The 27,334-nt window shown below is 37.8% G+C and overlaps 1 protein-coding gene across 2 annotated transcripts in view; it reads left to right on the forward strand.

Moving 5' to 3' along the window:
* The window catches only part of COL28A1 (collagen type XXVIII alpha 1 chain), a 79,578-nt gene that overhangs the window by 24,834 nt on the left and 27,410 nt on the right, over positions 1-27,334 (forward strand). For both annotated transcript variants that reach the window (XM_075419297.1, XM_075419295.1), the window contains exons 12-25: positions 5,159-5,227; positions 6,744-6,812; positions 8,052-8,120; positions 9,062-9,130; positions 10,797-10,865; positions 11,587-11,655; positions 13,790-13,858; positions 14,907-14,978; positions 16,279-16,347; positions 16,934-17,005; positions 17,647-17,715; positions 20,273-20,341; positions 24,651-24,719; positions 26,860-26,928. In XM_075419297.1, the coding sequence (XP_075275412.1) occupies positions 5,159-5,227; positions 6,744-6,812; positions 8,052-8,120; positions 9,062-9,130; positions 10,797-10,865; positions 11,587-11,655; positions 13,790-13,858; positions 14,907-14,978; positions 16,279-16,347; positions 16,934-17,005; positions 17,647-17,715; positions 20,273-20,341; positions 24,651-24,719; positions 26,860-26,928 (972 nt within the window). The remainder of the gene's footprint in view (positions 1-5,158; positions 5,228-6,743; positions 6,813-8,051; positions 8,121-9,061; positions 9,131-10,796; positions 10,866-11,586; positions 11,656-13,789; positions 13,859-14,906; positions 14,979-16,278; positions 16,348-16,933; positions 17,006-17,646; positions 17,716-20,272; positions 20,342-24,650; positions 24,720-26,859; positions 26,929-27,334) is intronic.

The following is a 27,334-nucleotide window of genomic DNA, read 5'->3' on the forward strand; positions in this document are numbered from 1 at the left end:
CAGGGCTGGGTGTGTGCAGCTACAGCACTGCGGCTTTGCTGATGCCATTCTGCCAGTGCACTTCTACGCACTGATGCACAATCAGAAGCTGCACTTCCATTGATGCTTAGATGCTTGTGATCTGTTGGCATGAATGAACTTCGGTAGCCTAAATTACTACTGTTGGAAATGAAATGGAGGCTTCTAAGTCACTAAAACCTGTTTGAAATTGTTGCTTTTAGTACATAATATTTTCTAAAGGACTAGTATAAAACATTTTCCTACATACTTCCCCTACTTCTTGTCTAAACAGAATCAGCCGCAAAAGCCCCAAAATTCGGATAATTGTTGGCTTAAAGGACAACAGTACTTAAAACAGAGAGTCTGTGAAGAGAATTAAAGAGGAGACAAGTATGAGCTTTTGTTGTATTATTCTTGGCCTTCCCTAAATTTCCTGCTGATGGGAAATACTTAATAAAAATTATTTTTGATCAGCTGATTTTAAAAGGACAGTTTGTTCAACGCCAAATTAATCCCATGGAGGAACTGGAAGTCTAGAAGATGGGCCATTTGAGGAATTGCTGTTGTTATTTGATCAGTTTCAAAACAAACACAGGAGTTAAAAAACAGCTATGAACAAAAGGGTCAATTTCTAATTGGCTTTATATCAGTAAAAATTGCATTATTTACCATAATCTGGATACACATCAATCGACTTTTGACTCTGGTCGAAAGGCTGCATGAAAATAGTATTAGGAAACCCAAACAATAAGGTCTACCTAGTAATACAGCAAACTTGTTTGCTATATTCATATAATCATAGAATGGTTTGGGTTGGAAGGGATCTTAAAGATCATCTAGTTCCAACCCCCATGCCATGGGCAGGGTCACCTTCCAGTACATCAGGTTGAACAAAGCCCCATCCAGCCCGGCCTTGAACAATTCCAGGGAGGGGGCATCCAGAACTTCTCTGGGCAACCTGTTCCAGTGCCTCACCACCATCATAGGAAAGAATTTCTTCCTAATATCTAATCTAAATCTGCCCTCTTTCAGCTTGAAGCCATTAGCCCTCGTCCTATCACTGCATGCCCTTGTAAAAAGTCCCTCTCCAGCTTTCTTGTAGGCCCCCTTCATGTACTGGAAGGCTGGAAGTTATAACATCTCACAAACAGCTGAATAGTTTTATTACCATACATACAAACCTTCTCCATAAAGAGGCTGAAGCATTTAAAATGACAAATTTGAACTCCGCTTCTATAAAAATAAAAATACACATTAACTAATCTTATATTGTTATTAATTTACCTGACTAAATGTATTTCCATTTAACAAAATGCTGAATTTGCATGTTAACAGCAAACCTATGGCTTAGTACAGAACATAATAACTTCAAGAGAAAAACATTAGAGAGTAACAGGAGATTTCACTCAAACACAGGTAGGAGTTGGGAACTGGCTATTTTCACTGTGTATCTCCTGTCTTCTGAAGCAGTCATCTTGGCCCTGTTCCCCAAGCAAGTCCTGAGCAAAGGATGAGTGTTATTCAGTTTGTTTCCTGTTTTACTGACTTTCTACTGCCTATTAGCAATGTTTCCATAGAAAGACGTTAAATTTACGAAAGAAAAATTATGCTGTTAAAGCCAAAGTCTACATTATTTTCTCTCTCTCACCAACTTAAAATACCAAGAAAAAATGCAATTCACAGCTGTGCTTTTTATTTTCTTAGACATTTGCTTCACATATTATCTGCACTGTAATGTAAAACAAAAACTTGAATCAAAGTGTACCATATACCTTATTCAGCTGTAAAACATGTAAAGAAAATTACAAAAACCCCATAGGAAAGAATTTTGTAGTTCTTTTATCACACACAATTAATGAACTGAGTTTGCAGAACATCAATTTATAACGCTGGGTCTAAGATAGAGACACTCAACTCTTGTCGAACTGCAGCTTATAGGAGCAAGAAACTCAGATTTTGTGTTTCTTGTCTGACTAAGAATGCAAGGATGGCCCACAATACAATTTTGCTGGCTGATGCACCCATTTCCAAAATCCCAGAAGACACCGTCTTGCTTAGAGAAAGACTAAAAGTACCAGAAACAGCAAGTCCGTAAAGAGAAAAGCCATGCCACTCTCGGGTCTGCTCCAGTCATATCCCATATTGCTGCCTAGCTGGCCAGGAATTGCCTTGATGGCTGATTAATAGGTGGTTTGGGGATCTAATCAGTTGCGGTTGCTTTTGCTTGGTTTGCCTCTACAAAGATCACATTGAAGTCATTACAGGAAGCCAGAGCCTTTAAAAAGGGAACACAGGACGTAAAGTCAGTATTCTGTATTAATAGAAACAAAAGATTTACTTGCTCTATAAATGTAATATATTCTATCATAAGCAGTAGTGTCCAGAAACATTATCTTGTGAGAATCCCATCTCTCTTCCAAACATTCCCAGTAACTTGTTTTCTGTCATTTTTGTACTTAGGTTTTACATACCTCTTAACTGCATTGGTTAATACAGTAAAAGAGCATCTGAACTGGCTACTGCATTTACTTTTGTTGGATTTATTTATTACCACATATATTATGTTGTTATTTTCTCATTACAGGACAGCTTTACCCTTCAACAGCAATTAAAAAAACAGGAAAAATGCAAATATTCTAACACAAAAGGACTTCATGCATCTTGGTTTCCTCTGAAAAAGGAAATGTAATCACCATGTTTTTCTGGAAAACAAAGTTCTAAGAATTAATATAATGCCCTTTCTTTTGGTTAAGCAAACTTCTCAGCCCTAAGGTTCTGGCTGCTTACACTTTTGCAAAGCTGAAGTATCTCATTGATGTCAACAATGTCAAATGTGCACATCCACTATCCCCTAGTATTCTTGGTGTTAGATAAAAATGAATTTTCAGCATGCATATGTCTATTAATTTATTCAAAATAATAGGCATTATTTTGTCTGTTTTCATTAATTTATTAAAAATACTTAACCAATATTTATTTTTTAAAAAAACCACAAACGGCCAACAACATGTTATATACAGTATCACCAGTAAGGTTCCGTAAGAGTGTTTACACTCAAGGTAATTTTGAAAAAGCGTTTGTTAGTGGGAGGAATAATTGTAACTATTTGCAAATTTCAGTGGACAATTTACAAACAGATTGATATGGTTACAGATTATAAAACTGGGGCATAAAATCAGGAGGTGGGCATGACCTCTGTTCCACTCATAAAGAAGTGATGAACAGGGAGTACTTGTGGTTATCATTTCAGATGTGACATTGGGTTTGTTTGTTTAAACTCTTAGACCAGCTACTAGAAATAAAGTACACATTTCTAGAAATCATGATATATTCATGGAAAGACTGAAAACAACGCATTCTTAAAAGCCACTGCTATAGTAAGAGCCTCTCTGGAAAATTTCATATGCATAGTGAGATTCTGAATTAGAGTCTAAAGTTGTATGAACAGACGTGTATTCAAACTTGTAAGGAAACAGTTAAGTTTGAATGTGGGTACGTTCTGATAAAAACATCTTGGGATAGTTCTATGAAAAATCCATCATTGCGTATTTCCCTGAAAATGTGTCCCAGAATGAACTGCTAAGGGATGCTGCTGCTTTTCTGATGGCTTATAAATTCTTTCCTTACTTATGAGGCAAGTTACTTCTTTCCCAAGAGACTGAAAAATCCGATTTCCCTGTAAAGAAGTATAGCTTCTAGGTACCTCAGCTAGCTTAGAAGTAGAAAATATCTGTTAAAATATCTGTATCTACTTCATTGTAGTTGCCAAAGTTTACTTTAAAGATAAAATCACTGTATTTGAAAGATTATTTTTTACTATAGCTTAATCATTATTGCATTATAGACTGAAATGCAGAGTCTCTGTGTCCCTTACAGTAGGTATGTGCTTTCTTAATAGTAAAGAAGTTATTTGTATTGGCACTAATCGGTACTTGTCACAACATAACACACTGTTTGGGGGAGGGGGGGAGATAGACTGTTAAGTATATTCCAAGCTTAAAATGGTACAGTTTTAATATGTAAAACTATAATTTTCCTGTAAAACTGTAATTTTCCTTCCCACTGCTCTAGCTGATAGTAGATGCCACCTGAAGGAAAATCCCAGTAGGGAGAGAAATAAAGAATTTGAGCAGAATGTTAGACAATGGAAATAATGGAATATCAATATAATACAATATTACTTCATATTTTATATTATATCATATTATATTAATAAATGATGCTAATGTGTTGTAATATATAATATTATATTATAAAATTGTTATAATGGAATTAACAGGCATGATGTTCCGTCTTCTTCTAGGTTTAAAGCTGCAGTGGTTGCACTGCAAGTGTATAGTTATTAGAAATTCAGCTTCAAGGATAGTATGTTTATTTGCTTTCACTGTATATTCCCATTCCTACATCTTAGCTTCATTCTTTGGCAGAAACAAACTGGTAGATTTCTGGAGGAGGATCTTTGAAGTCATGTTTTATACTTCCATTGACCTTTCAAGTTCAAAAATTTAATTGGAAGGTTTCAGAACTCAGCATATAAAATTTCTCAGTATACACAAAATTCCCCTCCCCAATACCTCCCCAGAAAATAAACATGTTTTGCTGAAAATAATTTGTAATAGTTGTGTGGCTACACTGGCATTTTTAGAAACCTGTTAAATATGCAAGAGAATTAGGAGCTGCAGTCAAAGATAGCAGTAGAAACTGCAGTTGTGATACTCAGTTGTTGCTATGGGAAGAACCTTGAGTGCAATGTTTAAAGCATAAACACTGCTTAATTTCTAAATGCCCATATTTCTAGCAAGAAAAAAAGCTGAAGAAGCACCAAATTATTGGATAAAGTCAGGACAAAAGATATTACAAAGAATAAATATATATTTTTATCTTTCCTGATGCTTATGAAAGAATGGCTTTGTAACATTATTATCTATCCCAGCAACTTGTATGGCCAAGATATTGACCCTGCTCCTAATCTAAGCATTTGTCTTTAAGACATTGATCTTTTTTTGTTTGTTCTGAGTTTTTTGGGGGTTTTTTGATTGTTTTTTACTTTAAAAACATGTTTCTATAGCCCTAAATGAGGCTGTGGAATGACACTCTGGTGGAATATGGTTAAGGTTCCATTTGCATTAATAATTTCTTTCCATTTTTTTTTCTCCAGGGAGAGCAAGGCCCTTTAGGTCCCTATGGTCCTCCAGGACTCCCTGGTGTTGGACAGCCAGGACCCAAGGTAACTCTCAGTAATATGTCTGTTAGATTGCTAAGTGTGGGCAGTCATCTTCTGGACAAAAGTTCTCACCTGCTGTTTTATCAAAGTCAAACTCTTATCATCTAAATGTAAAACTGATACAATATTGACAGGTTATCGTATTTGCATAGGATGGAGATAACAGACCTTTCCAGCAGCTATAACTTTTTATTATGATCCCATTGATACAAAAGAAGTCAGAAATAATGCCATTTAAATGGGAGTTAAATATGTGAGATCATTTTGAAGCACTAGCAGATGCTTGCGCTAATGAATAAACCATGCTTCGAAGCATGGAAATACATCTCAGTCACTGTGATATGCAGTCAAGTGATGGATTTGCCTTGTTAGTTCTTCACTGGGGAACAGATGTTCTTGTAGGTTATAAAATTCTCTCTCTCATACAGCATTTAATTCCTCCATCTTATTTAATTGCAAAAGACTAGAAGGTGGCATCCAGTCTTGCTAGCTTGGAAAAGTCCTCTCTGCCTATGCTGGCCACCCAAATCTCCTTTTGGAAAACTGCAAAGGCATCTATGTAGGAGACATGACTACTTAGTTTCTGAGAGTTTTGTCAGAGACCTACAGCTCAGACTCAACCAAGAAATCTAAAGTGGGCAGAACTAGATCTCACCCTAGTTCTTTTGGCTGCTAAATCTTTGGTGTTGCTTTATGCCATTTTTTCCCTTATTTTTGGACCTAAGTGTCAGTGTCTAAAATACCTGCACTTTTTATAATTTCACTGCTGTAATTTGTGCATTCAATGAACCCTGCATATTTTCTGTGCAGTGGGGCAGACCCTGCAACACAGAGAGGGTTTATATAGCTCAGAAGCTAGTAATTTGTCATGTAAAAGGAACAACACTGAGTCATTCCAGAAGGGAAAATAGTTTATGGAGAAGGAATGTCACTCCCAGTCTCTGTACTGCTCTGGGGAGAGATAAAAATCCTGTGTGCCCTTATCCTTGAGGCTCATAGTTCTCGGTAAACTGGAGGAACTGTGAAGATTATGACACTTTATAGACAGAAGATACAGAAGCTGTTCAGTGCCTGGAGTTCCCGTGCAATCCCATACTTCACTGAAGCAGGCTTCAGTTCGAGTGCCTAGCTAGGGGCTATGGTGAGGATTCCTCACACCTGAGCATACCTGCTGCATGGTTTGGTTGTACTGCAACCAAATGTAGCCCGACATCACCCCCTCATCCCTATCATCTCTCAGGTCCTGTGTGTTTAAGCAGGTACCCCTGTGCAAAGTGATAACACCCCTTTGCTGTTGTGATGAGAGATGGAATGCAATCTAGTGCTCCAAGTATTAATCGAAAGGTACTTTCGAATGTTTCTAAATTGTTATTTATGCTTTTTTTACATCAGAAGATGTTACACATTTGATTTCAGACTTTTCTGGTGACATGAGTAAGTCATCTATATGTAAATGTTAAGCTTTTCAAATGCATCGAGTTGAATTAGGACTGAACTTTCTAATATTCTTTTTCACAAGGGTGCTCAAGGTCAAGAAGGTAAAATTGGATTCCCAGGACCTCCTGGAATTGGTGAGCCAGGATTACCTGTAAGTCAGTGATATTGGAAGTGGAAATACCGTAGAATAAGTCTTAGTGAGTGTAATTGATTGACAGCAGCCATGTTGGCTACTGATTCTATAAACCACCTTGAACTTAGTATGGAGCAGCAGAAGTGTGTTCAGCTATGCCAGCCCAATATTGAGGCAGTATTTGCACATGGCTTGCTCAGGTGTGAGAATAAAGCTATGTCCAAACAAGTTTTGGGTAAATAAAAAATTGCTTGGTCTGTGTGAGCAGGATTGCAGTATCCAGTTTTCAGAAAGACCTGGAGTTGTATATAAATAGCTGTAGCCCTACTTGTTTGAATTGAGGATAATGTTTAAAAATTGTCTTAAATCAAATTTTAAGGAGATGAAAATCCAAGAGTGGAGACGTTCCTCAACTCCTGTGTATAATTTGGATTGCAAAGACCCAAATTACACGCTTTCAGTTATATCTTTGTCTTCTCAATTGCAGAACTTGAGCAAGCTTTTTGTAACTTTGAGTTGGTGCTCACTGGCTGCTTTTTCTTCCTGAAGTGTATGAAATGTATGTTTTTCTCGTGTATTTCATTAAAAATCTCAAAGAGATTGTTAATTAAGAAGCCACCGATATAGATTGGTCTTAGATTCATTCTAATAGTATTTTTGAAAGTTACTTTGTGGACATAAAAGACTATTTTTCTCACAAAAAAAAGCAGAAACTTTTTACTTATTAATGATCATCCTTAAAAACTCCTTATTAGCTTTAAATGATAAGATAGCCGAATTTTGTCGAAGAACAGAAACTATTACAAAAACAGTTTTTTCTCCACTTGTTTATAATAAAATAGGCATTCTCTAATTTTGTGTTTAACCTGCATTTTGTATCAAAAAAACTACTTTCAAATTAATGATTTTCATTATGAAAATAATGAAATTATATGAAATTATAGGGAATATGTTACACAGTGGTAAACATATTTATTATAAAAAAACTAAAGGTTCATTTGAGTTTTAAGGGTACAATCTTCAGACGTTAATTATGTAATTCACACCATTTCAGCATTAGCTTATTCTAATCTAAATACTCCAATTAAGGGTTGCTACAGTTCATTTTAATTGTCTGGACTCAGATGGCTGTTACAGAAGCATTTTTACTTACCAGTGTCATAACAGTTGCAAGAACCTATACTAGCAACTTAGACAAAATGTCAATAAAATATGGAATTGCTGACATAGTCTGAATATATTTTTCTTTTCTTACAGGGACCACGTGGCCCTGATGGTCTGCCAGGTGAGAAAGGTCTACCAGGAGAGGGCATTCAAGGCCAAAAGGTAGTTTTATGGAAATTATTATTTTAACATTGTGGGCCAAATTTGCAGTAGTGTCTAAGTTATTTCAGAACACTGATCATTCCACTGGTACAAAACGTCAGCTGATGGATCTTGGTCTTCTGAATCACAGTGCTCTCTGAATATCCCTCTGAGTTCAGAAACTCTGTCATGATAATTACAAAAAAGCTGTACAGTCCCTCTAACACTAGTAAGTTAATGATTCTCATGTTTGTATAATGTGTATAATGAGATACCTTCTTTTGGTAGCATAAATAAGATACACTGCCTTAGGAAAGACTACTTAGCTATTTATGTTCTGTATTGGAAGAAAACATTCAGGAACCATTTTCATTCTGTCTTACCATTTTTGGGAAACTAAAGATGGGTTGTATGAGTCTCTATGGACAGTTACCTCATTAAGGGCACTTACTAGGTTAATATATGTGAACATTCCTTTTTTTTAAAAAAATGAGTACAAACAAGCAAAGATTTATGATTAAATCACAACTGGGCTTCCCATCAAAATGTATCCCTCTTTTTTAGTGGCTTCAAGATTCTTTAGAGCCTTGAACTACTAAGTGAAGAAGATTTTTCTTCCTTTTATGGAAAAGATGTTAGTCATGTCCTTCCACCAGGTTCTGAACTGCTCTCTCTGACCAACAAACATATTAAAGCATTTTCAAAATGTAGCTTCCTTCTTCATAGTATTTCATTTTCTCCTTTTGAAGTCCTGTGTTCAACAACACAATGAATGCAGATGAAGCATGTTACGAATTGTAACTGAATCATTTAATACTGATAATGCCATTGATTATTCTTCTTGTTTGTTTGTGGAGGAATACTTTTTTTCGTGATTATCCGCATTGTGATGACCAGTTTGTCCAGGATGCTGTTCTTTACAAATTCCCAAATACTGTTACAAAACTGTCCCATATTTCTAGGGTGAAAAAGGCTCTGAAGGTTTAGCTGGTCCTCCTGGACTGCCAGGTCAACAAATCAAAGGTGACAAGGTGAGGCACAGAGTATTTTTCTAATCATATCTATAGTTAATAATATTTATAGTAAAATTAATGGTGAATTATTAATGCACTATCACAACAATACAGAAGTATGTTTTACCTGGAATCTGAGGAACCAGACTACACCATTCTGTGCAGCTCCATAGGCTACAGTCATCTATACCGGTAGCTGAACCTGTTAATGTTAACTGAGAGCACTAAGGATTGTATTCTATGCAGCTGGGAGTATGAGGGAAGAAATGGACTTTTTTCCTGCTCAATTTATTTCAGAAATACTGTATTCAAAGTACTTCAAATTTTATCTAAATATTTTAAAAATGTTAAAACCCCTTTGAGTCAATTAATCTAACGGAGCTGGAACAGGTAAAGAAACACTGGCTTTTGAAATTTGTTAACTTTTTGGTGTCCAGTTCCCCAAAGAGGTATCCAGAACAATTCTAATTCCCTTGGTCTGATGAGATTCCAGTCTGTGTCTTGTGCACCCCCAGAGAGTGGCTGATGCAACATGCCCAGATGTCCTACAGAGCAGAGTCAATGATTCCAGATCTTCCTTCTCATGATGTAGTGTTATAGCTCTCCTCCTACTCCCCATCATTTCCTTCCCTCCTGTCCCCACGACTCCTGCTGTCCTTGTTGCCCCACACTCTGCGTAAGCTAATGTTGACTGAGAGCACTAAGGATTGTATTCTATGCACATAGAACGTGTATAGAGGAGAGGACAGCACTCCCATCCAAAGTTATTGACAGCTTAATCAGCAGAGAGTGCTTTGTGGATGTGGGAAGTTTAACTTGAACTTACTCACCTCACTGCCCAGTCAAATGGCTCTCCAAAATCTTCAGACCAACCTAGGTGGTGTGGTGGGGTCTGATTTAGCCTATCTGTGACAGATATGCTTGGTGGGCACCTGCCAGACCATCTTGCTCGAGGCCTTGGTTAGAGGAAAATTGGTTACCTGTGCAGGAATGAGTCATCTTATTCCCCATGTCTGTATAGGAAGAATGCAGTGATTGGCAGTGAATGCAGTAAGTGTTTGGGACCATTTCAGTAAATAAGTGTTTCTGGCATAAGTGAAACTATTTTTTGTTTTCTAGGGACTGGTGTCACACATCTTTGACACCTTCATGGATCTGTGCCACTTCCAATACCCACATGACCTCCCCACATATTCACCTATTCCCATAATTCCCTCTGCCGTCATTCCTCTGTTCCCTCCCCAAGAGCTGTACGATAGCATTACAATACCACATGGCAAGGATTTTTTCAAAAATACTCTCTAGCTGTTCTGTTTACATTTGCAAATTTTTCCTCTGGGTGTGTGTAAGAAACTGTGTACATTTCCATTAAAAAAGAAAAAAATCTTTAAAATTAATCTCAGTATGTAAAGATAAGCTATGGATCCTTCTAATAATAAAGTTACAGCTGTGATCATCTAATGTTATAAACGAGATAGAGTTTGTAGGTAGGAAGGAGTATTATTTTTATTAGATCAGTTGCCATAGGCAGACTTTCAGGTATTCCAAACACATTTAACTTAAATAGAAGCAGGAAACTTCAAGATAGTACAGCTTGGGGACTTTTACTCTTTATTTCATTTAAATATGTTAATCAGCTAGCATGGACCATTGCGATTTAGCTCTTGGGAATACTTTTTTATAGGGTGAACAAGGCCAAGTAGGACCACAGGGCCCAGCAGGACCACCAGGAACAGGCAATCCAGGAAGCCAAGTAAGTCTACGTTTTGGACATGTAATGAGCATTTACATGTAGTTTTCATTTTATACTGTATCAGAGCTTTAATTTTGATGTGAAGACATTAAAAATCTCAGTTATTTTTAATTTTTAGAAGTATCGAACTAGTCTTTAGGCAAAGCTAGTAAATATAAGTGATTCCAACTGATTTGTGTGGTTTTAGACTCAAGCAAACAGAAATTTGGTCTAACCTGCATAATAATTTGCACAGGATATAAATCAAATTAATTGCTTGGATGATGATGTATTGTAGATAAAGTTTCACAAGGTAAGAATCCACCACTTCTGAATTTCAAGCCCTTTGAAGCTTGAACACAGTCTTTAGCAGTTGGGTACAGAAAAACTGAAACATCCCAAAAGATGGTTTGGGTTTTGACTTTTTGGAAAGAAGGTAAGTGTTCATGCTTCGACCATACTATCCCAATGAATCAGGGCTTAGATGCAGATACTGAGACACTTCTCATTTGTTTTGTACTTAAACAGTAATTGTCATTACACTTGGGTACATAAGTGAAATCCAAGTGATAGTGACAAAGGAAAAATAAAATAAAGATCTCAGAACAAAGCCTGAGAACAGGCAAGCAAATTGTTTTCTTTTAAAGATAAGATAAAATCATTATTAACTGAAAGATGGGCATGGGGTGAATTTCAGATGTGGAAGAGTGTAATGCACTGACTCATTTATTTTGCTTTGTAGGGTATACAGGGTCCACAAGGAAATCCTGGGGCAAAAGGATCTAAAGGTTTTGGTCTGCCAGGTCCAAAGGTAATGATTCTAACAGTATTTTTTAAAAATAGCACCAGCAAGAAACAACAAGCAACATATCTTGGCCAGGCCTTCCAACAGTGTGTTTGATGAGATGGAAATGTAACTCTTCATTGGAGATAACAATTCACTTTTGAATCTTTGAGGAAAATCCACGGTGTTATTTGAGGGAAAATCAAGGTGTTCCCCAAATGGAGCATATGGCTTTTGCTTAGCGTCAGCCCTTAACCCTTGTGAATGTGGATTTGGGGTTCTAAAGGAACACAAATTTATAGACAAATTATCTTTCAGACACGTTTATATCAAACAATTTTCGTGCCACATACACATTGTGTTCAGCTAAAGCATTCTACCTGTAAACCAGAGATGGTTTTGAGACTTAAGGCTAGTCACAGGATCATAGAATCATATGTTCAAAAAGACCTCTAAGATCAAGTCCAACTGTCACCCCAACACCACCATGCCTATGAAACCATGTCCCGAAGTGCCACATCTACACGTTTTTTGAGCATCTCCAAGGGTGGTGACTCCACCACCTCCCTGGGCAGCCTGTTCCAATGCCTGACCACTCTTTCAGTGAAGAAATTTTTCCTAATACCTAATCTAAACCTCCCCTGACACAATTTGAGGCCATTGCCTCTCATTCTATCACTAGTTACCTGAGAGAAGAGACCAACACCTGCCTCATTACAACCTCCTTTCAGGCAGTTGTAGAGACCGATAAGGTCCCCCCTCAGCCTCCTCTTCTCCAGACTAAACAGCCCCAGCTCCCTCAGTCGCTCCTCGTAAGACTTGTTCTCTAGACCACTCACCAGCCTCGTTGCCCTTCTCTGGACACGCTCCAGCACCTCGATGTCCTTCTTGTAGTGAGAAACCCAAAGCTTAACACAGTACTCCAGGTGCAGCCTCACCAGTGCTGAGTACAGACGCACGATCACCTCCCTACTCCTGCTGGCCACACTATTCCTGACACAAGCCAGGGTGCCCCGTTGGCCTTCTTGGCCACCTGGGCATACTGCTGGCTCATGTTCAGCCGGCTGTCGACCAGCACCCCAAGGTGCTTTTCTGCCGGGCAGCTTTCCAACCACCCTTCCCCAAGCCTCTAGTGTTGTGTGGAGTTGTTGTGACCAAAGTCCAGGACCCAACCACTTCTTCAGCCTGTCCTTCAACCTTCAGTGGTCATCATGGGAAAGAACCAAAACCAGAGGTAGAAACACTAGGAAAGAAAAAAGAGCTTACGTCTACTCAGTAGCTGACACTGCAACACAGAAGGAGGGAAAGCAGGAAGCAAACAGGAAAGTGGGGCAAACAGTTGCTGCTGTCAAAGCCTAAGCCCTTAGCAATACAATGTCAGGTGAGCATCGTAAGAGGAGACAAAGGGAATTGCTGAAATACTAAGGAGAGAAAGTGGAATGAACTGATGAACTGTAAAGCAGAAGTGTGCTTTGTAATCATCTTGATTTACAAAAGGATGACATTAGTCACTGTAGCAAAAGCAGAGAGAAACACAGTAATTTTCTTCTGGGCATTACTTTGGCATGGAAATAGCAGTTACAGCAGCGATAATATTAATGTAAGGAAAAATAAATAGCTGTGAAACATGTTAAGTATGAGGGCAATTTTCCTAGTGTGAAAAAGTATTTTTAAAAGCAGAATTGAAAAATGGGATTCCTATTTCTTTAACTGTTTTAGAACTACTGGAAGGAAGAATTGTGAGGGTAAAACTTTCTCTTACACAGACATTCTGATTTTTCTTTATTTGGACTCACTTTTCATTCAGTGACCAAAGAGTTTTTCATATAGTGGTATAAAGTAAAAAATAAAATGTATTAAAACAAAAACGAGAAAGTTAAAATGATTCACCTAGACTTTCTGCCCACTGCAAGGTTGAATAACATAGATGCAGTCCTACAAGTTACTGGGGTTTTTAAAGAACAGAATTTTCCAGTTGAAAACTGTTTGTCTGATAACTTGACCACTTAGAATCATAGAATCGTAGAATATCTCTGGTTGGGAGGGACCCGTAAGGATCATCAAGTCCACTTCTATGTGTAAAGCAGTTAGTGAAATAATGGAAGTAATGAATGAAGCTACGTTGTGTTTCTTGGTTAAACAAAAGACTTCTTATTACTAGGGTCAACCAGGTGAACCTGGACAAAAAGGAGAACCAGGACTTCCAGGAACTGGCATACGAGGACTTAAAGTGAGCCTATTTTTTTTTATTTTTAACTGCTCCTTACAGGGTCTTCTATTTCTTTCACTAGTTGCTGATAAAGTACGTAGAAGATTTTTTTGTATAAATTGACTATGATCAAAATAAGAGGGAATTTCAGTGACAGATACTCACTTAACTTGGCAGTTCTAGCTTTTAAAATCAAAATGCTACGCTAGAGCTCCCTCCCTCTCTCCTAAAATCATAGCTGCAGCCATAACTGGAACAGAGTTTTCCCCCATCTTTTCTAATCTAGCGACGAGGTATTTCTAAGGCCTGTTAGAAATGTTACTACCTCTGTTCCTCTGCAATAATGTGAAGAAAACCCAAAAGTCTGTATGACAGAGGTGGTCGTACAGCCTACCTGCTAGAATAGTTGTTGAATACTGAAAACTTTGACTGCAGCTCTTCAGCTGCCATTTCGAAGACTGTATACCATGTCCTTAATGATTTAAGTAGGGCTTCCAAAATCTTGGGTAAGATGACCTAGACATCTTGGTTTTGGTGATTTTTCCCAGGATCGTGGAAGAAGCGCTTGACAGGACTGTTTCCTATGGATATTTTCAACTCTTTGTGGGCAGTCTTAAAAGTAATGCCTAGCCCAGTTTGTACAGCCAGCGAGGTGTTAGTCTCCAGTCAACAACTCCATTTAGGCATTTTTGGCTGACCATTCCTTAAGTCCCAGATGTTTGACTTTGCGAGTAAATTGCATTTGTATCATATTGTTCTTGTGCACAGAATAACCAACAGCATTCAGTCATGTTTTTACTCACTGAATAACTGTAAATTTATTTAATACAAAACTCAGATTTAAGAAGCAGGTGGGGTGCTTGGAAGGAAATTTAAAATACTTATTTTAGATTGTATGAGTAGCAAAAATTACTGGCTCTATAGAATATTTAGCTTGCTGGGAATAACAACCTTTTTGAGCAAAAATATTTTATATCATTAATTAATATTTTAACACACTGTTAGATCCATTTTACAGAATAAATAATTTATTGAAGTATGCAGATATAATTATTTGTTCTTCTTTCAGGGAGATACAGGTCTATCAGGACTCCCAGGAGAGAAAGGGGTGCAGGGAGATCCTGGGAAGTCAGGGAAAAAGGTAAGGAAATGTAAAAGGTGTAGATGAAAGAAGAACAAACTGTTATTTGCAGGTATGCAATGGCCAGGAGTTCATCCTGGAGGAGGGCATGTGCCAAGTGCTTTTGCCAGGGAAAAGACACTAGGCTAGCTGAGATGCTTCCAACAAACTTTACTAAGAGTGGCTACCATCTGAATCTGCAAGTGGTTTAGCTGCCCTGCCTTTTGTGGGCTATTGATTACCGTTAAATTTCACCATTCACAGATAGCTTGCATCTTTAGCCTGTTCCTTACAGCCTGTTCAGGTTTTTCCTGACACCAAGAAGTCATGCTCAAATTGATGTGACTTCGGGCATCTAGCAGGATGGTGAGCTGTGGCTGAAACCTGTCAGCCTGGTACAGAGACCATCACAAACGGTTGAAACCACTTGTAAATGTTGTATTAAAGTTACAAGTGGCTTTTGTACTTGGGAATGCTGGGGGGTTTTCTCTTGCATATTGCCTTTATTCTGATGATCAACTTGGTGCTATCACCTTCACTGTCATAATTCATTATAAGTGAAAATATTAGTACTGAGCAGCTACCTTGGGTATTCAGGACAGTGCAAAGAACAGCTTGGTGCCTGCAGGGAGCAGCACAGTGACGTTAGGGCAGTTATTTAGAGGTGTGAAGCTGTCTCACAGAAGTGGCATCCAGACTGATGCCTATCAGCAGCAGGCTCTGTAATGTCACTTCCATAAACAGCTCAAATCAGAAATGGATTTTTAAACTTCATTTTAATCTACTTTTCACTTTCTGAATTACCTACAGACATTCTAATATACTAATCTGACTTATATTATGCATAAATATTTTGTAGATAATGTTCCTTAATAGAACGTTTTATGTGGATTATTTGTGAATTATTTGAAGTAATCTTTCTGGCAAATATTTACAGCCAGGATTAACCTCTGGCTACAGAGTTGCCTAAAATTACTGCCTCTTATAAGTTATTTTTTTATAATTGGTTAACCAAGACCTTTTCTGATAACTTTACAAGCATTTCTCTTCCTCATATGAGTCTCTGCATGCAATTCTTCCTGCAAAAGATTGATGCAATTGCAAATGGCACTACTATAGTTGTCTGTGTAAACAATATGAATGCAGGAGGTGGAAGGGATTTAAGAAGACAGAGTACTTTATTTTTTGCAGGAAAAAAAATTAATCAGATATTCGCTGACATTTTTTGGAAAATTGTTTATGCAAGCATTGCTTCTCCTAAGTCTATTGATTCAATAAAATTAGCTACATGAAAATTAATTAACCATCTAATCTCTATTAGGGGGAAAAGGGAGATCAAGGTCCGAGAGGCCCAGAAGGACCCCCTGGCAAAGGAGATGTAGGCCAAAAGGTATGACTTGACATGCACACTGGAGAAATACTACAAACTTTCAAAGGACCTGTTTTGTAAGAGTTCAGATTCTGGCCAATTTTTTTCATTCATTATATCTTAAGTAGGAACTATATTTTAACTGGTGATTTAAAAGAATGTAACAGAAAGAGGTGTGTTCCTTAGCCTGAACAGGTGCAGCAATATCAGACTATGAACATAGACTCTGAAGTTCATTGGGCAGTAGAGATTTCCTACAAATTCAGTACAGAGTTTTCATTAAAGTTAAGAGGAGGCAAATTATCTCAGTATACTGATAGGGAGAGAAAAGGAGCTAAGAGAAATTAGGTGACTAATCAGATACCTAAATATGAAATTAAAAGCCTGGAAAGATGTATTAGGAGACAGACAGCTTTCATCTCCCACCTCGTTAGATTTAGGACATTTGGGGCATATTCTATAACTGAGTTGGATTTCAGTTGGAATGGAGCATCTAAATACCTTTCAAATTATGGGCGTCATTATCGTTGTGGTTTTGGTTCTTTTTGTATCTCCCAGTTGTAAATGAATCTTTGCTGTCATTAAAAATAAGGTTTGTTTTCATCAGGGTGACCCTGGAGAAAAAGGATCCCAAGGACTGATTGGTTATAAAGGAGTACAAGGCCCAGCTGGACCAAAAGTAAGCTTGTTCCTCCAGGATAATCCTCCAATTTGTATTTTATAAAAGAATCTGTGGAATTTATGTAATGTGCAAATTTCTCAAGCATCTGATGCTTGGAGACTTAACAGAACAAAGGAAAAGCAGAAATGTTTCCATTTTCTGTCCTGAATGACACAAATGTCCAAAGGAGAAAAAGAACAGGTAAAAATTACAGATCCTATAGTTAAGTATGAGCACAGAGAAGCTAAATTTAAGTTGTCCAAGTGATTCTAACCATGGGCATTTTGCAAATTTTCACTTTGAAACATTAGCTTCCTGTTATAATATTTTGTGAGCTACTGTTGCTCTGAATGATAAGGAAATTGAAATAATGCAAGTGTTCTGGTTATTCCATTGGCTTTGTAAGCGGACACAAAAATTAATTAAAATTAAAAAATTAAATACACGGTTCAATCAGTGATTAGTTAAAGCATGAAACTCGGACCAGCTTTCACAAGAATGGTAAATTGATTTATGTTTTTTTCCCAAGTATTGACTGTTTTGTAGATAGGTCTATATTGTAGATACTTTTATGATACAAAACGTTGAAAAAAACTTTTACCACTTGTGCAGAAAATGAAACTGTCTGTTTAAATCTAGATGATACCATTTTGTAACAGGGTGAACCGGGAGAGAGAGGACCACCTGGTGTTGCTGGACCATCTATTCAGGGACCTGCTGGACCAAAGGTGATTACCTGATATGTGTTTGCTGGAGAGCAGAAATTGGAAAATTTCTAATGCACGTTTTTGTCAAAATTAAAAGAATAGAAGTTAAAGAAGTTAAAATTCCTTGTTGTAGTAACAAAGATGACTGAATTTTAGAAATAAGGACTGAAAAATACTAAGAATTAACAGAGAGGGTTTGGAGGCCCATTAACAGGATGCTGAACTTGGTGTTATTGCCTCCTGAAACCATTTTTTAGTAAAAAAAAAATCCTTATTACATTCCTGTTGTGGTTTGGCCCCTCCTGTGAAATTAATCACTTTGACGTCTTTTTTTTTTTTTCAAATTTACTATGCATTTTGTTTCTTAGACTAAAGGTGTCCTGAATGTGGCAGTAAATCCCTGCAGAAATGTGTCTATGTGTAATTCTAGGGAGTTATATGCTAGCCTAGCTGATTTTTGGAGGTGAATGTACATCACTTCCAAGTGAACAGCTGGCCCGTAGATACTACTTTAAATGAAATGTCATGTACGAGACAGCTAGAGCTACATCCACCTCATTTTCTCTATGGGGAAAATGTACCTGAAATGAGTGGGACTGGTCCTGCTGAGTAAAATAAGTGGATTCAGCAAAACTTTGAAGGTTTTAAAAACGTTTGAAAATTCATTACCACCCTATTTTTATTTTAAGAATAAAATAGTTGCTCTTTTTATAACATGTCAGTTAACTTTAAAAATTAAAAATTGATGCTTTTCATCTTCGGTGATAGTTTTGGGGGTAGAAAAATCACTAACATACATCCTATTGCTCTGAGGTAATTTCATCCCCATTTTTCTTCTTCCTGAAAAGCATATGTGCCCCCCCCCAAGCACATGTAGTTATTGTATGTGCAATGTACTCATCAGCCTGGCAAAAGGACATCACAGAGGGCTAGGATGTGATTTGGACTTGTTTGTGCGTGGAGGAGGAAGGAAGAAGGGAACACAAGCAGCTCAGGGTACACCTGGAGTAAAAATGCAACCGCAGAGAAGAAAGAAAGGATAGGATTTTGGGGTGCTCGTATCTCTTATGTCAGTTTAAAACTGTAATAATGTGCCAAACTTTGTCAGGAAAATGTAAGTGTCATGCTATAAGGCACAACTTGTATTAAGACAGGTTTCGTTTCTTCACATTTTCCTGGTTACTGTGACATTTTTTAATAGACCAGTGAGTCAAGATTGTTTATTGATAAAATTCATGCTGAAAAATAAGAACTTTTTAGACTTTATTGCCTTTTTCACTCTGATTTTGTTCTCTTCAGTACAGTTCGTATCACTTTCATAGCAGACTGTCCATGAGCCCAAATCTACTGGAGTCTAGGAGTTTTTCCAAACTCTTTACTAAATTTTAGATGAGGGCTTTTACATGCAGTGGCTGACATGAGGAAACAAGTGTTGTTGGGTAAATATAAAATGCAAGTGGTACAATGATTACTAGTAATTGTGTTCTTGGAACATCCAGGTATCTGCAGGAGTGAAGCCAGATGTTATAAATTTCTAATGCAGGGAATCTACATATTTTTCAAAGCTGGGAGTTATCATGGTCTGAGGTCTTTTTTAGTACATCTCTAAGTATTTGGTGTAGTAGTGGGTGGTTGATAGAGGTCTTAACTCCTGGCCAGCCATGGTTGTGTCCACTGGAAATTTATTAATTTTAAGCTACACCCACGTTTGGGGATTAGAGTTTTATTTCCCTTGACAACAATTATGCTGTTACTAATATGGAGACAGTAACATTAGATAGCTGTTTTTTCTCATATTCCTTTGTCATAGTTACAGCGGCACAGTGGTTTTGACAGAACATTTGATCTGCATTCCCTAGTGAATGTTTTCTGCCTGTCTTTCTCGCTGGTGTTAAAATTGCAAAAGTTTCAATGAAAATTGAAACTTTATTTTCAAGATCCTTAATGTAAAGTAAAACATCTGTTGCCATAGATTAAACACTAGAAGGAGCCAAATTTTGCTCTATGAAGGGATAACATGAGGAACTTGAATTCTAAGCCTGATGATTACTTTCCAGGAAAGCCACTGACAGAGCTAAGATTACCAAACAGTTGTACTTGAGGAAAAACTCGGTTTCTTCCAGGTCTTCAGATCATGGAGCTTGCAATTTCAATGTGCTGCGCCGTTGCATCTGTAGCCTTTCTAAACATACTCTGTGTCAGCACTTGTCTTTGAATTTCTTTGCTGTTCTCTTACTTGCTCTGGTAGAAACAAGGTTATGCAGCCTTGCTTGTGTGGGCAAAAGTAGGCAGAAGCCACAGGTGAAGCTGGCTACTGAAAGTGAATTGCGATATTCAACCTTCAGTTGAAAACTAAAGTCATCAGGTTAATCATCAAGGCAGAAAAAACTCTTAGACGCAGTTGCAGAGAAGCAAATGTATAAGAGAGGTCATAATCAAGACGGTAAAATCTTACTCTAGTAATACTGGTTTCATATTATCTAGCTCAATAATTGAATACTTGTTCTTTTCTCTCAAACTTCAGAAATTAAAACTGAAAATAATGAATATGGGTTTGGAATTGTTTCTTTTTGTATAGGGGGATCCAGGACCCAAGGGGCCACCAGGAGATGATGGACTTCCTGGAAATTCAATAATGGGACCAACGGTAGGAGTTTTTAGACAAAAGTTGGAAAATAAAGAAACACGAGACATATGCAAAACTCCTGTGAAAATGTAGAAACCACTTGAGCAACTTTTTCAGGAAAGTAACTGACCAGTTCTTCAACTTTTCCATCATTCCAGGTTAAGTCAATTTTTAAAAACAAACTTACCGTCTTTTGAAGAAGAAACAAAAAATAGAATAAATAACTAGTCCAGTGTACCTCACCTTGCAAACTTACCTCGGGAAGTCTTCATTAGGAAGGTAGCTCTTCAAATTCATTTCCTCCTTTCATTATCTCATGTGGTCTTTTATACCTCTGTATGGCAATATGCTCTTTACTGAGTATAAATTGAGGTATTAGTTATTTTAACAGTGGAGTTTCAGTATTACCAACCTTGCACATTCAAAAGCATAAGTAAGACCCAAAATAAAGAATTTTAAAAATAGGTCTTTTGGAAGTACTTATTTACATATGGGTGACAGAATAGGATTTACTTGGTTAGATCCTTTACGTTTTTATCTTGAACACCAAGAATGGAGTACAGTAGTCTGTAGCAGGATTGCTGTGCTCACTGTTCAAGCCTTTAGTGGTTAACTAGCAAGATCAACACACAAGATAAAACTGAGGATTCGGTGGTAACACAGAGATTGCAGCCTTTGCAAGAGTGAGAGACTGAAAAATTCTCCTCTGTAGTACACGTGAGTTCACTGTAAGGCTGCTCGAAGAATAACGTGAGGCCAAGGACCATCCTTGTGCCAATGGGGAATAAGTTAGAAGAAAAGGATTTCGATTAATTTGCAAAGGATGAGATTTATGGGGTTTTGTCACTGTTGAACAGTGAAGTGATCTTTTCAAAAAATGGTTCTCTCTCCTAGTAGTTCAGGATGACTGTTAGGTACCGAAAGTTATGACTGCTTTTTCTCCTTGCATAATGCATTACAGTTGTCAGCATGGAATTTTGCCTGATATTTTATCACCAAATTACTCAAACCCTTAAACACGGTTTTTCCTCAGCTCCTTGGAATTGCCTTTCATTTAACTAATTAGAATAATATGGTGTCATTAAAAAACAGTGCCACTTGCCTTTCTATATTATTTAAAAGCAAACTGCAAAGCACAGTCCCTAGAACACATCCCATGTCCTCTGCTCCCGAAACTGGATGTCTTTTGTTTTGCTTTGCAGCTTTTATCTCCTCCTCTCTAATGCATTTTATGATATGATATTGTACTTCTATCAGTCACAATCTGGGTTGAAACTTTCTATAAGCCTTCTGCCAGTTGTGATAAGGGAATAGTTCAAGAAGACTTCCTTCAGTGTTTGGGAAAGGTACCTTTCTTGTGATCTCCTTTCCAGACTGAAATCAGGAACCTTCTTAGTAAATCTCTTCTTTTTTCACTTTTACAATGACTGCACATAAAATGTTCCACTTAATTCCACTGTTTCATTTCTTGGGAATATAGCTGATAGACCGAAATTCAGAGACCAATTAGTTTATGTGTACCAAATACAATGTAGTTCAAAATAAAGCAATTTAATGCAGTAGCTTTTGTGTGATAACATCTTAGGAATACCAATAATGCTTTACTTCTGGCTTGACAGACTTCTACCAGTACACCTACCAGAGGATGCTGAATAGCACATGGACCCACATGCATTTGGTAGCTTGTATTTCTGAATTTTCAAAACCTCTAAATTTATTTACTTTGTCTATAATCTAGACTGCTGCTTCACCCTGTTTTTCTTTTAAAAAGAAGTGAACATGACTTAATTGTCCAGTTGTATACTTAATCATGTAGGTTTTGATTATGGCAGTACTTTTTTTTCTTAAAAACGACCATGGACACAAGATTTATGTTCATATTCTGTTTGTTTTGTTTGAGATTTTTTTTGGAAGAGTGTAGAAGCAACTATTTCTATATTACTGCTACAGAAAATTACTTTAAAACCTGCCCTGGAAAAGTTGGCAAAGTAAAGTAGATGAATTAATTCACGTGCCATTTGTGACATCAATGGCACTTGCCTTGTTGCCAGTGCACTGACTTAGAGTGAATCGCTGTGATTGTCTTTTTCAGACCCCACAAAACCATGGGAAACAGTAATCACAGAATTGCTCCTGGGCCATGTCTTGTTTATTTTCGGTGCAGCTATTAAAAAAATTAAAACTAAATAATCTGGACCAGATAACTGTGTCTTTTTTAGCCATAGATTTGACTTAAGTAGATTTATACCTGTGTTACTAATGGCAAAACCAGCTACTTGACAAAATCCCAATTCTTACAGAAGAGAATGTGTTAACATGTATTTGGTATTTACAATGGTCTGCTGAGATAAAATGAAAACATCTGTATGGCCATTTTATTGTAGTAGAATTGGAAGTAAAAATAGAGATGCACTCATGAGCCATGACTTCCCTTCTTGCTAAAAAAAAAAATGTTGCTAAACATTTCTAAAATGTTTCTCATTTTATCTACAGTTTAAGAACTATGGATATTAAAAATGAGGAAGAGGTAAAATTGGCTTTACATCATAAAGCTATTTATGAACTAGAAGCACATTTGTTGGTTAAATTTTCACAGAACTGGATTAGAATTCTATCATTTGAAAATTAGGAAACCTGAAGAAACATCTTCCAGGGCTGATGCAGTTTGGATCTGGTGATCATGTTGTGTTTAAAGTCTTCCAGTGAAACTATCCCTTTGGACTGGAGAATAGGAGAGATTCATACAGGAGCGATCTACCTTGTATGGTTTTGTTTATCCATAAGACATACTTGCATCCCTATCCCAAATTCCATCTTAAAGGGGTTTCAGGGTTTCATCTTAACCAGGACATAGAGTCTACCTTGTCTTCTTTGTCCATTTGCCTCCTAACCTAAACCTGTGATGTACATCTTTAGCGGAGCCAAAACAGCTCTTTCGTTTTTCCTTGACAGGGCTAAGCTCGTTAAGAAGATCTGATTACTTGTGCCTATGGTAGAGACATTCACGGGACAGGAAATTTGGACTTGAAGTCTGGTTTTGTTGGATATCTGTCTAGAATATGAGTCAGTTTATTGTCCAGTCATAGACACTGTATTCAGACAGACCAGCCACTGAGATCTGAGCTGCTATCAGGACTTCATTCGTGGTTTCTTGAAGCATGGTGTTATTGCAGAAATCTCCAGGCACAATGCACTGATGAAACAGCACGTTTCAGTCATTTGCTTCTTTTTTCTAGCAGTTTATATGTACTGGAGTAGACAGGGAAATGTTTGCTATTTCTATGTACTTATTCTTCAGGATATGTTATCTGTATGCGTATTAACAACTGACCCTTCAACACTCTACAGGAGAGTCCATTTACATTTCTTGGTTCTGTGGGACTGAGTGGAGGGTATACACTTCTCCCTGTATGGCCGTATAGATACTGTGCTTAGGAGTGGGATGGATGTGTGACCTACAAGTATCAATAAGGATTTCTGATGGGCAATGCTGCCATGTGGACATCTACAGCACCGATTGCCAGCATATCTTGAGGGATACCTCAAAGTAATATGTTTTCTTTATTGGTTCTGTGAAGAATAGTCTATTGCAAGCTCAGTTAATTTTCTCTTTAAATGTCAGGAAAATGATCACTGGAATGAGGGAAGATGAAAAGATTGCTGTTTGCTTTTCTTCTGATTGTGAAAGGAAGCATTGAAGTTTTGCAACTGCACAAATCTTTAGTGGGACTCAGTGGAAGAGTCGACAGAAGGAGTGATTGTCTCGTGATACAGAGCATTTTAAGATAAACTAAGACAAATTATATATTTCTTATAACTGTTTGTATCTCTCTTTTCCTTCTTTCCCTTGTAGAATGCAGTTTTGCGTTACTGTATGAGAGAACCAATGTGATTACCTGAAGCACAGAATGTGCAGCATATGATTACTTAAGGGTGGCATATTGTGTTTCAGTATTGTTAAATTCATAGTTCGAATGTCAGGACTTACCCCCAAAGTCATAAAAGTTTAACTTTTTAAAAATAAATTTAACTTTGTATTGGCTGAAGATAAAGTCAATGTTCTCAAGATTCTGTGTGCAACTACAGATTTAGAAATTAATAATTTCCTAATGAGAACTCTTAGTCTTCTGAAGTCTTAATTTGATCAACTGAAGCAACAATAAAAAAGCACAAAAATTTCTGAGTTTCACAAGCAAATTGCAAGAGCTAGTAACTGATATTCTGTATTTCCAAAAGGATATTAAATAGTTTCCTTATGTATTTGTTAATATTGTTACATTGTGATGATCCAGTTACTGGCACAATGCCTGACTTACAATTTTGTATTTAGGGCAACCGGGGACTACCTGGACTACCTGGACCTCGTGGAGCAAAAGGCGATGGCCACAAAGGTGAAGCTGTAAGTGCAATTTTAATTCTGCACTTTGTGTTCATAAAAAAAAAAGAAAAATTAGTTACTTAACTAAGTGCAATTAATCTTCTCTTTCATCCTTTAGGTAATTTAAATATTTCATATATATTTTGAGGTCCTTTCCTGTCCTAGATACAGTGCCAGTTCCACAGGCACCAGATATAAACTGTTCTCCTTTCAGCATCATGAAAGGGATACTGTGTCATTCCATAAAAATCTTCATGGCTGCTCATACATGTTTAATATAATCACTGCTTTGAATTATTTTCCTTCCCTCCCTCCCTTTTCTTTACTGTTCCTTGTTCAAGATCTCTAATAACATCTGCTTGGCCAAATCTTGCAGTCTTCAATTCCTTGGTTTTTCAGCTGCTTTTCACACCTGGGGGTTAAATCCTCTTTTTGAAGATTTCCACCCCTCCTTGCTTTTCTGGTGTCTAGCTCCAGAGGGAATTAGTGCCTGAGTATTCCAGCTGGCACATTCCATTACAAGGGCATATCATCCTAAATTTCAGTCATTCAAAGCCACACAGACATGTTTGACCAACCTTTCACTATAAGTGAATATACCGTTGCCATCCTTCAACCACCACATGTCAAACTTCCATTAGCACTATTTTCTTTATGTCTGTAATCCAGTTTTATTTCAAACTAGAACCATAAAGACACTCCCAAATACACTGAAGCGGGTCCTGAGTGCTTCCAAGTAAATCACGGCTCAGCTCCAATTTCCTGTCATTCAAACTGATTCTGGGCAGGTCTTTTGGGATCAGAATTGTTCAGAGAATTCACTCAGAGTTCCTGGTGTAATGCCATGTGCCTGACACATTTCACAGCACACAGGGACACTAGACCAGCTCAAGACTCCTTGGAGGTTCAAGCAGTGCCAGTAACGGACCCAGACCCAGTAAACAGAGGACATGCAAACAAATGAAAAAACCATACTGTCATCCCGAATAAAAATGAAAGGCAAATGCAAAGGCAATCATGAAGAAGACAGTGATGCAAATAGATGGCTGACGAACTTCTAGTAGACCTTAAAATGCCTCATAGGAACTGAAGTTTTAAGCTTTACAAGTAAAAATATCTGTTTAAACTGTATGAAGAAGCAGTGTTAGTAGATACAGAATCAAAGAGGTCAGTGAGAAGCTGAAAACTTTTTATTTAATTAATCAAAGAATTCAAGAGAAGCCTGGTTTGGTAACCATTGATTAATAAAACTATACAAAACCCAGTTGTAGTCTGCCCAGTCACAGGACGACAAACTTCTGTGTATATGCTTCCTGCATTTCTATTAGTGACTACACAATAAAAAAAAAAAAGAGCTTTGCTCTGAAGTAGTGTTCCTGAAATCATGTCTGCTCTAGGATTCCCATCTGCAACTGCCATAAGAGTCATGTTTCTCTGCAACTCAGTCTCAGGCTTCAGTAAAAACTGGTTGTGTTTCTTGCTGACACATGAGTACACGTCCATGAAATGTGTGAAGGTTCTGTTGTGCTGCAGCGTGCATCTTTGCCCTTCTTGGGCTGCCTTTCCATGCCCCATGAGCTGGAGAGACCAACTTTGTAAACCACTGGCAGACGCGGACAAGGTTGATGTAGCTAGGTCTCTGCAGCATGATGGGGCAAAGACATCTGCCCTATGAATACTGAAAGGGAGCCTGGGGATGCCTCCAACAGTATGAAGGGCAGCTGAAGGGGCTGTGGTGGACTGAGCAGAGAGCTCAGGAGAACAGACTATCAAACACAAGTACACCCAAGTATGTTAGGGTTACCCAACCCCCGAATTAAGATGGGTTAGCTCTGGTATCCCAGATGTGTAACGTCTACAGTGTATGAATCGTGGAGCAATGTCTGCCTTCTCACTGGTTTCTCTGAGCTGAGAACAACTCTGATGTTCTTAAGTCAAGAGCTAGATTTTTTTTCCACCGCTCTGGTAGTCTTTTCAGGTTTCTGCCTGGGACTGAGGATGACTGTTGCTCAGTACGCATCAGAAATGTGAAGAACTTGACAAAACACAACAAAACCAAAGAGATTAGTAACTATTGCTGAAATTCTCTTCTTTGTTGAAGAACATAAGTACTCTTCTTTTAGGATAACTACTAACATACTTTATTCCTCTGCTGTACCAGGGACCTCCAGGACCAGCAGGCCCCCCAGGACCAGCAGGCCCAAGGGGCATGGGAGATGCTGGACCAAAGGTACTTGTGCTTGTACATGCACCTGACTAGTAGACAAGGTAGACAAACATCTTCCGAAAAATGCATTAGATTAGAATGTAATGTGTATGACAAAATGCTGCAATCTCATCTCCCGCTTTCCATTTCAGTTAGAAGAAAAGCTTACAACAGACTTTTCTGCCATGGTAGATACAAACCGGTTCTTGCTTTATCCCCAGATTTGATGCAAATCTGCAGGTTTTCCATACATCCAAAGACCCAGGATGTTTCTAGATGCTGGAGTTTCCATGTGGAGGTCAGAATCCAACACAGGCAGAGTATTGCCTAATACAGAATCACACACAGAATGGTAGGGGTTGGAAGGGACCTCTGTGGGTCATCTAGTCCAACCCCCCTGCCAAAGCAGGGTCACCTACAGCAGGCTGCA

The sequence above is a fragment of the Opisthocomus hoazin genome, chromosome 4 (assembly GCF_030867145.1).
Source record: "Opisthocomus hoazin isolate bOpiHoa1 chromosome 4, bOpiHoa1.hap1, whole genome shotgun sequence".
Taxonomy (NCBI): Eukaryota; Metazoa; Chordata; class Aves; order Opisthocomiformes; family Opisthocomidae; genus Opisthocomus; species Opisthocomus hoazin.